General features: G+C 34.0%; 1 protein-coding gene across 7 annotated transcripts in view; it reads left to right on the forward strand.

Moving 5' to 3' along the window:
• The window catches only part of ASB7 (ankyrin repeat and SOCS box containing 7), a 43,248-nt gene extending 35,411 nt beyond the window's left edge, over nt 1-7,837 (forward strand). For 3 of the 7 annotated variants that reach the window (XM_074234227.1, XM_074234226.1, XM_074234228.1), the window contains one exon: nt 377-7,837. In XM_074234227.1, the coding sequence (XP_074090328.1) occupies nt 377-516 (140 nt within the window). In that variant the 3' untranslated portion in view covers nt 517-7,837. The remainder of the gene's footprint in view (nt 1-376) is intronic. The other 4 variants (XR_012478000.1, XR_012478001.1, XR_012478002.1 and 1 more) reach the window with 3 other exon arrangements.
• The last annotated feature ends 4,639 nt before the right edge of the window (nt 7,838-12,476 follow it).

The raw sequence follows: 12,476 nt of genomic DNA on the forward strand, positions 1-12,476 counted from the left end.
ATTGGTCATAATAAGATTTTTAGATAATTGCTTGGTAGTTGTGCTTTTGCATATGTATGGTTAGTTGATCAATAATAGAAAAGTAGACTGTGTCAAAGTCATTAGAAAAACAATTCCTGGGGAAGGCTAGATGGCGCAGTGGATAAAACACCAGCCCTGGAGTCAAGGGTACCTGAATTCAAATCTGGCCTCAGACACTTAATAATTACCTAGCTGTGTAGCCTTGGGTAAGTCACTTAACCCCATTGCCTTGCAAAAACTAAAAAAAAAAAAAAAAAGAAAAGAAAAACAATTCCTCATTAGATAAGTCAAAAAACTACCTTACATCTTGCAATTTTAGTTTTATAACGTTTTTCTTTCTAATTCTCTTTTTTAGGACAGCCCAGAAACTTACAGGACCTGTGCCGAATTAAAATTCGCCAATGTATAGGCCTTCAAAACCTAAAACTACTTGATGAACTACCAATTGCCAAGGTCATGAAAGACTACTTAAAACACAAATTTGATGATATCTGATAACAGTGGGACATCATGAGCAAGATTAGGAGATATAAACCAGATACTTAAAAGGCTTGTTGCCTTGCACAAAGTATATCCTATGCAATTTCTGATTTGCTGTGAAGTCAGAAGGCAGGTATACACTTTTTGGGTTTTTTGTTTGTTTTTCACTCTAGGGGAGGGATTTTTTTTTTTATACCACATGCTAGAAGGTCTTAATTTTGGTTTCTTGGTCCAAGTTTAAAAGGTCCAGGCTTTCTATACAATATTGCATTTAGAAAATTGTTGTGTTTGTTGTTATTGTTGTTGGGGTTTTTTTTTAATGAAGCGTGCAGGTTTGGGATGGAGAATTTACCCTTTTCAGAATGTTTATGGTTTCCATTGGCACGCATGGTATTGTAAACCAGCTGAGCAATTGTTAAGCTGAGTGAGGTTTGGAGGTATAGTTTTATCCGGGGGGGGGTCCAGGGATATGCTGGAAAATGCCATAAGAAATTTTAAAATAAATAGTCACCCCATTCCATTTTAATGAATACAAATTGGCTGTTTTATACAGTTCTTTTCCTAATTGCTATAGCTAAGATATCACAAATCTAGTACCTCGGCTTTTCTGTTAGTGTGCTCGTGTTTTTAACTTTCTTTTTTAATAACAGTAGTACACTACAGAGACATTGTGTCTCATTTTCTCTTTCTCTAGTTTAATTTGTTCTTTAAAAAAAAGTTAATGGGAAAGAAAATAACTTTATAAAGTTAATCTATTCTGTTTCTAAAACAGTGCCTCCGGTGCAATAACCTTTCTGGTGTATTTTATACATTGTTTTATGTAATGTTCATCATTCCATAGACAGCTTAGATGTGTCCATGAAAGTAGGAACTGACTGCCACTTTAATTTTGTATTGCCATACCATGACACATTGGTTGAAGTTTGGATTTAGTATCTTTTCCTTTTATTTCACTCCAAGAATAGATTTTACACTCATGTTGATAGGTCTCTTTAAAAAATATAACCCAGAATTTGATGAAAACATTTTTGCTTTAATGCAGTTAAATAATTTGGTGTGGTTTCAGTTTTTTTCAATTAAATTATACAGTCATAAAATTTCCCCTATATTTAGAAAATTATTATACTGAATGGTTTTATTTTTTAAGTTGACCGGGCACATATTTGCACTGTAAACATGATAAGACATGATGAAGTGTCTTAACAATTGACAAGATTTCTGGGACCCGTAAATATCTGAGATGATGCCCTTGGAAATGTTTTCTGCACATGCTTTGGCATCATATTAGCTTCAGAATGTCATTGTTCTTAATGTTTTTGTAGACTTTTCACAGTTTTTGGTACTGGCAATGAGTTTGTTATCAAAACTTAGGTGCTGAAGAAATTTTTATTTTCTATATTGCTAGTTTCAGATCAGAAAATGTGAGGGAAATGGTTTAACTGAAAATTGTAGCTAAATTCAGAATTAGGCCTCCACTTTGGCTTTTATCTCTCCTAGAGCCAGAAGTAGTAGCTTAAGCACAACGCTTAATGTTAGTGTGAATGCACAATATACAATGGCATTGAGGATTATCTTATTCTTTTGTGCCTAGGTAATGAGCAGGTTTTCAGAAATGAAGACCTACAGAAAGAAGAGATTGATAATATGATACATAATGCTTTTCAATTTCAGGACACCAGTTAAAAAGTGGCCTAATTCAGTAATGACTGAATAATTTTTATCACTTGTGCAAAGTGGGATTTGATTTGGTCTGTGCTTTTCTTACTGAAAAATTTGTATGCCTCCCAAAAGTGGTCTTCAAAGAGGCTACATACTGAATAAAGGGAGAATCTGAGAGTCTGAATTTAACTGCCTTCTCATTCCATTAGGCGATTCCCAGATCAGGGTGGATTAATAAGGGTCAAATAGGACATTTGCATTGTCTTGAGTCCACCTGCTTCCTCTCCATGTATGTCACAGTGTCTAGTTCTATAATCTGAGGAAATTGCAGCACCTAGGTATAAGGAAGTGAGGAAAGGATGCATGGCATGGGAGCCTTGCACTCTTTAATTTCTTGGCATTCCAGAGCAGTAATGGTTAGTTATCTTAAACATAAGATTTCCCCCCCCCTTATATGTTAATTTATTCATTTAGTTTAAAATTTTTCTTCCCCCATTTTCATTCAAAAGTTACATCAGTATTTTCTAAGATGATTTAGCCACTGAGTTTTAGTCAAGGAGTTCCAGATAAACAAATCAGATTAAGGTAAATTCTTCGTTCTGTGTTGCTGCTGTGACTTCAGAAAAATTATGAGAGATCTTCCTGGAAATGAAATTTCTATTTAATGAAGAATTATATAATTCCATTATTTATTGTTTGAAGTTTGATTATACTGGTAACTTAAAAAAAAGAACACTTTATTTTGTTGTTATTAATAAAATCCCAATCATATATCACATTTAACAGTATCTAAAATTTATCTAGGTAATTGGTCAAATTTATTGATTAAATGCTAATCTGTATTGAATTTGATTTACATGGAACCATTCTGTTGTCACAATTTGGATAGAAAGAACAAGGATTTTTAGAAAATAAACTGATTTGATTTTATGAGAAAATTTTGACTACAAAAAGTTGAGACCATATTATAATTTTCACAGATCCTCATAGTTTTCTTTTAAACTACTTTATTTAACTTATTACTAAACCTTTAAAAATATATTTGGCAAATACACCAAAGACGCAGGCGAGTATAAGATTATGATCATTAATGAACTGCAAACCTCATCCTTTAAAACTAAGCAGAGTGTTTTGTAAATATTTGTGTTTATAAATGTACAGCAGAGTAAGAGTGTTTTTTAGATTATTTAATTCCCATATTTCTAAACTATTTACTACATTATAGTCCATACTCATTAGTTTGAAAGGCTTTTGACTGTTTTGGTTTTTAATTCATTATCACTCATGCTTGGAACAGCACTTCAGCTAAAGAATTTAGTGTTCTGGCTAGAGTTGGCAGTAGCAGAAGTGCACATCTGGACAAAGAGGAGCATGATTCATTTCTCATACACACCCTGAAAGAGAAGAGAATGTGTAGTCTGATTACCAGAGTGGACCATGAGGAAATTGAAATACTAACTTTTCTGCAAAGTTGCTCACTAGCCCAAAATTTGATTGGGATAAGAACAACTTCCAATTTGCCCACAAATTTAGCTTCCATGTAACTCCTTGTGTGTTATAACATGATGTATTTTGTTCTTCCTTTGTAATGTAAGTTTTGTTTGGGTCAATTTGAATTTAAAAAAAATAACTTAAACCTGGTTTAAAAAATTGTGGAGCCTTGTCCTATTTATTTCTAGTTTGTTTTAACTTTTTTTTATTTCCAGCTATTTTATGGAGGAAAAAAAAGTGAGCCACTTTTTATGTATCAGCATTTTGACTGACCAGGAATTTTGTTAAAACCATGATATTAGAAGCCATTACTAATGTAGATAAAATCATCAGACATTAAAGTCTTTTTCAAGGGAATGTCATCATCCAGCAAATGACTCTCAAAACCAATCTTCAAAAGTCAAAGTATATTCATATACTTAACTAAAAATTGACTTGGTACCAAACTTTTGGGGTAAAAAATTCAACCACTGGTTTTGGGTGTATTATATAGAAAGGAAATGAGGTTTGGCTCACCCATTGCTTAATATACAAAAATGTATATTAAAACAATTAGTTTGATTTAGTATAATAGGCATCAAAGAGAAGGAAGGAAAATGGCTCTTTCAACTTACACAGACCACATAGTATGGCCAGATTAACGTAGGGGAGGAGGTAGTTGAAACTTCAGTCATTCATTCATCACCACCTTGAAAAGCAAATTCTTCATAGTATGTCGATTTAAAAAATAAAAAAACACCTTCACACAAACCTCAATGTCTAGCTTATTGAAAGCCATGAATGTATTTGAAACTTAAGTCTGAAGATCAACAGGTGGGTCAAGTTTGGAAAATTACTGAATTGTCTGGAAGTCTAATTTCAGTCCTGTTCTTATGTAAGTACCTTATTTGTTTTTCAACTGAAAGATGGTTTACGAAAATGGTTTTACATCTATTGACTTAAGAAATTATTTGTTGATAAAAACATTTCAAGTTTCATGCATTTGGGTATTGAAGATGAAATTAAAAGATGCTCTACTTTATTTGGTAAATTCAAAGTACAGAAGATGATCTTGGGTCACCTGAGTATAAAGAGAGAAGTTATGCAGTTTTAAAACATGCTTTTCATCAGTCCTAAGTACTGGTAAAGATTTTAAACATATTTCAGAAATTTTAAGTTTCAAGACTAAATAGTAGAGATATGGAGACCTGAAAAGTAGTGGTTACCCTTCCTTTATCACCTAATTTTGTGCTGATAGCTTGAGATGTTTTTTTGATTGAATGTATTTATCAGAAGATCTTGCCATATTTTATAGCTATTCTTTTACCTTCTAGAATTCTGTTGCTATTTGAGCCATTTTTACTGTTTTTTATGTGAGGCAGATTTTGAGAAATTTATCCATTGTAGAAATGGCAAGGTTCAGTAAATAAGTGGCCTAAAAATACCTTGGATTCCTTTTTCTGCAGCCCTTGATTTTCTTTCTTGACTTAATGCTCTTTGAAAGTGGTGCTTTTCATAATAGGTATTCAATAAATAATTTTCATTAGATTGTCAGTATTCCCTTCTACATTTCAATTCAGTACCAAAGAGGTAAGTCATTAATGAATATAGGGGATTGATAATATATTTCTAATAAACAAATGATTGAGGCAAATTGTTTGTCCTGTATTGTCCTGTTTTATGAAAAGTAGCATCCCTCTACATTTTGTCATTTATCCATCTTAAAAATAACATGTGGGGTGGCTAGGTGTAGTGGATAAAGCACCAGCCCTTGAGTCAGGAGTACCTGGGTTCAAATCCGGTCTCAGACACTTAATAATAACCTAGCTGTGTAGCCTTGGGCAAGCCACTTAACCCCATTTGCCTTAAAAGAAAAAACATGTATCATTCCTTTGACTTAAACTTCTTTTGGATAACAGATGTAATTTTAATTATAAAATTGGTTTAAAATGAATACAGATGCAGATTTTTTTTATTGTGATCACCTTTTAATAGTCATGAGAAATGTAGTGATTCATTTTTTGGTGTGAAACAATAATGTTTAAATTTAAGCAGAATGATAATTGAGTTTAGACAGCCATCAACTGAAACTATTACTTGATTTGTAGGCATATATTATGAATAAAATGTGCGTAATCCAGCTGTAGACACTTATCTTATCTGGCAATAGAATTTTCCTATTGTGTTTTGGGGCTTTTTTCTTCCCAGTAATTTCAAATTAGGTCAGTAGTCAATGTTTTCTTACCACCTATGCCACTTCCACCTTTCTCTCCTTCCCTCCCCCTCCACAAAAAAATAAAGATAATAAAAATAATTTATGGAGATAAAATCTGCAAAAAAAACTAGTTTCAAAAATATTTGCTTTCTTAGCTAGACACATAATGTTTAACTAAGACCAATCACTTTCACCTCAGAAAGTACTCTGGATTCTGCATTATATCCTTGGAGTTTTTATTTTTCTTTATTTACACTGATAGAGGTTGATGGAGAATATCAGTCATTAAACATTGACATTCATGAAGTACCTCCTATGTGCCAGTTGTGTTGAGTGCTAGGGATAGAAAAACAGGGAAAAGGTCCTCCAGCTCAGGCCAGTGGGGGAGACAACAACAAACAAGCACAGACAAGGTGTGTGCAGGATAAATAGGAAATAAAGGAGAGAGGCAGTAGAATTAAGAGGGATTTGAAATAACTTCCTGTTGATGGAATTTTAGTTGGAACTTAATGAAAACCAGGAAGGCAGTAGTTAGAGAAGAGGAAGAAGAGCATTCTAGGCATTGGGGACAAACAGAAAATGCCCTTTTAAAAAGATCAGTTTTTTAAGTAAACATAAAATTCTTCAAATTATTCCTAATAAAACCCATTTCTACCAAGATAAGACAATCTTATACCACATAACTACTGAATAATTTTTACACTTAGTGGCCTACTACTGAGTACTGTGGAGTGAAAATTTTGTATGGACTTATTTAATAATCTCTTGGACTCATTACACGTGACTGATTTTTCCCTCTTTCTATCCCTAGCACTCAGCACAACTGGCTAATTTGCTGCTTCTCCATTACATTTGATCAGACTTTGAAACTTTGGAACAGTGACATTTAGAGAGAATTTACAGAGAATTTACCAAGTTCATTACAAAAATTAATGCCCAATTCCTTTTCAAAGTCCTTTTCCCAATGGCTTCATAGTGTTGTGAATGAACAGCTTCAAGCTTTAGCTAGTACTACAGTGCTTGAAGGGTTGTAAGTAATCTAAGGCAAACACTGCTTTCAATGACCATCTAGTTAAGAACAGAAAGTTTATCACCAGTGAATTGGATGTGTAGTAACAGATTTTTTTATTGCAGTCAATGAAACACAAAAATCTAAAGTCCTCATCCTAAACAATCCTATATATCTGCCATATTGGTGGCAGAATAGAAAATGCTAAGTTTAACAGTTTTTAGAAATTAAGTATTAATTTTGCTTTTAAAATTATATTGAGATCCTGTCCACTGAACAAGGGGTATGCTAGTGAAAAAAACTGGTTTATCTTTTCATCAATGAAACCAGAAGACAAAAGCAAAATGTTCCAAAATGGAAAGAGTCATGGGTATATGATAGAAGGGATTTGTTTTTAATGGGAGGAGGTAGGGAGATAAATGCTTATTAATTGAAAAAAAAATTTAAAGTAAGGGAATTAACAGATTTAGCTTAGACAAAGACAACATTTCAAGGAATAATTGGTTGTGTTCTGTTCATGATTTTAAAAAATAATTCAACTATTGTGATTGTTTGAGTGGCTTGAAATTACTTCAGATCACTAATAGGAAAGAAACATACTTTTCCTTACTCAACAAAGCCTTTATTTTATCTTTAAATTGATCTTTGATTATTTTATTCATGATACATATACCCACATATTTATGTAGTCAAGGACTCAGCCTCTAAGCTTTTACTTTTCCCTTTTCATCAGATCACAGTTCCTGAAGGCCTAGAAAACTGTTACTTCAGGTGGGAACGGGTAGAGAGATATAGGGAAGGAAGAGAAGGACATTTGATTTGGGCTAGACCCTTAGTAGGTTCAGGAAAAAGGCCTTTTGAGGAGGAGTTAAAGAAACAGTTGGCACAATAGTCCTCAGGGGCAGAGGCTTCCTGTAGTGTGAGATAGTGAAAATAGGACAAACATGAGAGATGTGGAGCAAGGAATGAAAAGATTTGGCAATTGCTTGGATGTGGGGGTGGGGTGGGGTGGGGTGGTAAGCAGTTGAAGTCACAAGGATGGTGGAAAGATGATGGTCTATGCAGACAGGGATGTTCAGAAAACCTTGATCTTACAAAAGTAGACATGTGATAACCAAACTTGTTTTTTTTCCCCCAAATTGTGAGCTAGCCTACTGGAGGACTGTGTGGCATGACCTCAAGGGGTATTTGATAAGAGTGGAAGGATTAGGTCACATCTTATTGCCTGAGGCAGTCAGTTAAATATCTCCAATACAAGTCACATGTACCCTTTATAAATCAAGCTTCTCTAAGAAAAGGGAAGGAGTATTATGTGACTACCTACTGTGTGTCAAGACTGATCTCATTTGATTTTCTTTTTTTGTTTTGGCAAGGCAAATGGGGTTAAGTGGCTTGCCCAAGGCCACCCAGCTGGGTAATTAGTGTCTGAGGCAGGATTTGAACTCAGGTACTCCTGACTCCAGGGCTGGTGCTCTATCCACTGCGCCACCTAGCCGCCCCTTCATTTGATTTTCAACAACCAGACAAAGGTTAAGTAACTTTCCCAGTCACAAAGCTGATAAATGTCTGAGGCTAAATTTAAATTCTGGTCTTTTAATTCTAGTCCTAATGCTCTATCCATTGCTTTCACTGAACTGTCTATAATGGCACAGGCAGACCACAAGCTCCAGAGCTCAATTACTAAGGGATTCCTCAAGGGTTTCTCTATTTGTACACAAAGAAGAAACATCTTTCTATATTAATGTACTCTTTCTAGCTAAGTTACAGCCAACTATGGAAATATAGACATTTAACTAAAGGAATGAGGGGGTGGGAATCTCATAAAATGGAATCAAGCTGACTTTCAAATAAAACTAGCCAATGTCAATATCTTTCAGGGGACTTAAGAATTCAAGTCCTCTAAATTAAATCAGCACACTTTTTTTTAACTTTGTAATTTCAAATTCCACATTCTCTCCTGCCCACCAAGAAGAGAAGCAATATATCAGTTATACATATGAAATCAAATACATGAAATCATGGAAATGAAAATATTTCCCTAATAGGTCACAAAAACATAAGAATTATACTTCATTTTACACTCAAAAGTATTCTTTGGTAGTAGATGGCATTTTTCATCATGAGTACTTGAGAATTGTCTTATAAAATCATTGTACTGATCAGAGTAGCTAGGTCTTTCACATTTAATTACAATATTGCTGTATGCAATTATGTCCTAGTTCTGCTAACTTCATATCAATTCATGTAAGTCTTCCCAGGATTTTCTAACATCGTAGCACTTCATCTTTTTAACTGCAGTGATATTGTCATGATTCTATTCCATGAATTATTCAGCCATTCCCCAATTGATCATCACCTTGATCTCCAATTCTTGCAAATACAAACAATGTTGCTGTGAATATATTTGTACATAGATATTTTTCCTTTACATTTCTCTATTAGTGATTTAGATAATAGCTTTTGTTTCTTTGAAAACTGTCTGATTATAATGGACTACTTACTAACTGGGAAATGGCTCTTATTTTTAAAAATGATATATAAAATATATTTATAAAACCCCTATATATTTAAGAAATGAGGCTTTTGTAGAAACTTGATGCAAAAAATTTTATATTGTATCTTTTAGCAAAATGTATCTCTGATGTCTCTTAATTTGGTATGTTTCTTGCTATTCTGTCTGAGATGAAGATTGTTATGCCTGCTTTTTTTTTCTTTCAGCCAAAGCAGAATAGATTCTGCTCCAGCTACTCATTTTGACTCTTTTACTTCAAGTGGGTCTCTTGTAAACAACATATTGTTGGTTCTTATTTCTAATCCATTCAGTTCTCCACTTCCATTTTATGAATGTGTTCATCCCATTCACATTCATAGTTATGATTACTGTATATTTTCTTCCATCCTATCTTCAGTTTATTTTTTTTCCTCTCTTTTACTTTTACCTTCCTCAAAAGTTTTGCTTCTGACCACTTATCTCTATCTTTGTTTATCACCTCTTCTCTTGTCCCCTTCCCATCCTATTTCCCTGTTAGGTAACTGTGTGTGTGTTTGTGTATGTGTGCGTGTGTGTGTGTGTGTGTGTATTCTTTTTTGAAGTAATTTGTATGAGAGTGAGGTTCGAGGGTTGCCCACTAACCCCATTTTCTCCCTCAACTCTCCTAGTGTGATTCTTTCCCCCCTCAACTCTACTAGTGTTATTCTTTTAAGTGAAATTGTTTTCCCCATTTGTCCTCTCCTTTCTTATCCCAGTGTGTCCCTCTTTCTTAGCACTTCATTTTTGTTAAAGACCATCCCAACAAAATCAATTCACACTCATGCCCTGTGTATGTAGAATTCTTTTAATTGCCCGATGATGAAAAAGGTCTAGGAAATTACATATATCTTTTACCCAATAGAGGAATGACAACAAGTTAGCATTATTAAGTTCCTTATGATTTCACATTCATATTTACCTTTTTTAAGTTTTTATTAAGTCTTGTGTTTATAGTATCAGGTTTTCTTGTTCATTTCTGGTCTTATTTTTCAGGAAGACTTGTAAGTCCTTTATTTCATTAAATGTCCGATTTTCCCTAAAATATTATACTTGGTTTGACTGGGTAGTTATTCTTGGTTGTAATTCTAGTTTCTTTGGGTTTTGGTATATCATATTATAAGCCATTCACTCTTTTAAAAGGCTGATAATTGAATTATTTCTTTCTGATTGCTTGTAATATTTTCTTCTTAACCAGAGAGCTCTACAATTTGGCTATAATACTCCTGGGAGTTTTCATTTTAGCATCTCATTCCGGAGTTGATCAGTGTATTCTTTCCATTTCCATTTTGCCCTCTGGATCAAAGTTATCAGGACACTTTTACTTAATAAAGTCTTGGTTCTTTTTCTGATCATAGCTTTCAGGTAGTCCAGTGATTTTTAAATTATCTCCTATCTATTTTCCAGGATAGTTTTTTTTTCCGCATAGACATTTCACTTTTTCTATTTTTTCATTATTTGACTTTTTATTTATTGATTTTTGATATCTCATGGAATCACTTCTACTTGCCCAGTTCTAATTTTTAAGAAATTATTTTCTTCAGTGAGCTTTGATATCTTTCCCCACCTATTTGACCAACTCTGTTTTTGAATGTGTTATCTTCTTTAGTATTTTTGTACCTCCTTTTATTAAGCTATTGTCTTTTCATAATTTTTTTATCACTTTCATTTCTTTTCTCAGTTTTTTTTCCTCTATTAACTATCTTGTTAACTCTTTAAGGAATTCTTGTTGGACTTTTGTGTAATTTTCTATGAAGTTTTGCTTAAAGTTTTTCACATTGTCTTCTCCAAAGTTTGTGTCTTGGTCTTCTCTGCCACTATAGGTTTAAATGTGTATTATTGTTTACTCATTTTTCCCGCCTATAAATTTTTTCTTCATTTTTTTGCTTGGCAATGAGGTTAAGTAACTTGCCCAAGGTTACACAGCTCAGTAATTATTAAGTGTCTGAGCCTGGATTTGAACTCAGATCCTCCTGATTCCAAGTCCGCTATTCTATCCACTGTGCCACCTAGCTACCCCCAGCCTATTTCTTAACTTTGAAGTTTATGTTAAAGTTGGACTCTGCTTATCTGTAGGTGGGGAAGTACCATTCCAAGTTTTAAGCTTTATTTTGTTTCTGTTTTCAGAATTAGTGGGGTTTGGCAAATTTTTATTACTTCCAAGGTGATACGAAACAGTTCTATACTGTTGTTTTTTTGTTTGTTTTAATAAAAAGCAGTTCTGTTCTCCACAGCCACAGGTACTAGTTCTTGTTTCCTCATAACTGTGATCAAGGGTCCCTGCTCCCTTAGGGTAGACCATAAGCTCCCCTCTTCATCTTGGAAATGTGATCCAGGGAAATAGAGCTAGTAAATAGTACCAAGTCTTGCACCCAGAATCAGAAAAGTGTCCCCTGTAATCTCTGAACAGTTGTTCAATCCCCTTATTGTCTCTAGGTTGAGAGTTTACAAAACTGCTCTGCCACTGACATTACTGTCATTGCTTGTATTGAACTATGTGTACTGTAGGCTACCCCCATCACAGACCTCCCCTGCTGGCCTAAGTTTTCTTAGGCTGGAAAAATGTCTCACCCTGATATTTTAAGTTTGCTACTCCAGAATTTTATTTGATGTGTTATTTTTAAGTTGTTTTGAGGAGAATGTTAGAAAGAGGGACCAACTCAGGTAAGAAACTTATGTTTAGATCAGGAGAACAGTGTATAGACTGGATTAGACTACTTTGGGAAAACTTGGAAGTCCTTAACCTGAGCTATCCCTGAGATCTTGAAGTAATATAACTCTCAATACTCCCAAAAAAACAACATCAGGAGCCAAGAGGGCATAAAACAGAACTGAACAAGGCCCAGCCATCATCTCCAAAAGTGTGGCCCTCATATAAAATCCTGGAAGTAAGACTAGAAGAAGAATGAGCAAAAAATGCCCTATCATAAAGAACTATGATGATGGTAGGAATGATTAGAATATAACTATAGAAGAAAATGATGCCAAAAGGTCTATGAGTAAAATCTTTAAAAAAAAAAAACACTTCCTGGGCAGAATTCCTGGAAGAAATGAACCAAGAGTTTGAATGGGGGGGGGGGAGAATGGGGAAAATT

This window comes from Macrotis lagotis, chromosome 4 (genome assembly GCF_037893015.1).
Source record: "Macrotis lagotis isolate mMagLag1 chromosome 4, bilby.v1.9.chrom.fasta, whole genome shotgun sequence".
Taxonomy (NCBI): domain Eukaryota; kingdom Metazoa; phylum Chordata; class Mammalia; order Peramelemorphia; family Peramelidae; genus Macrotis; species Macrotis lagotis.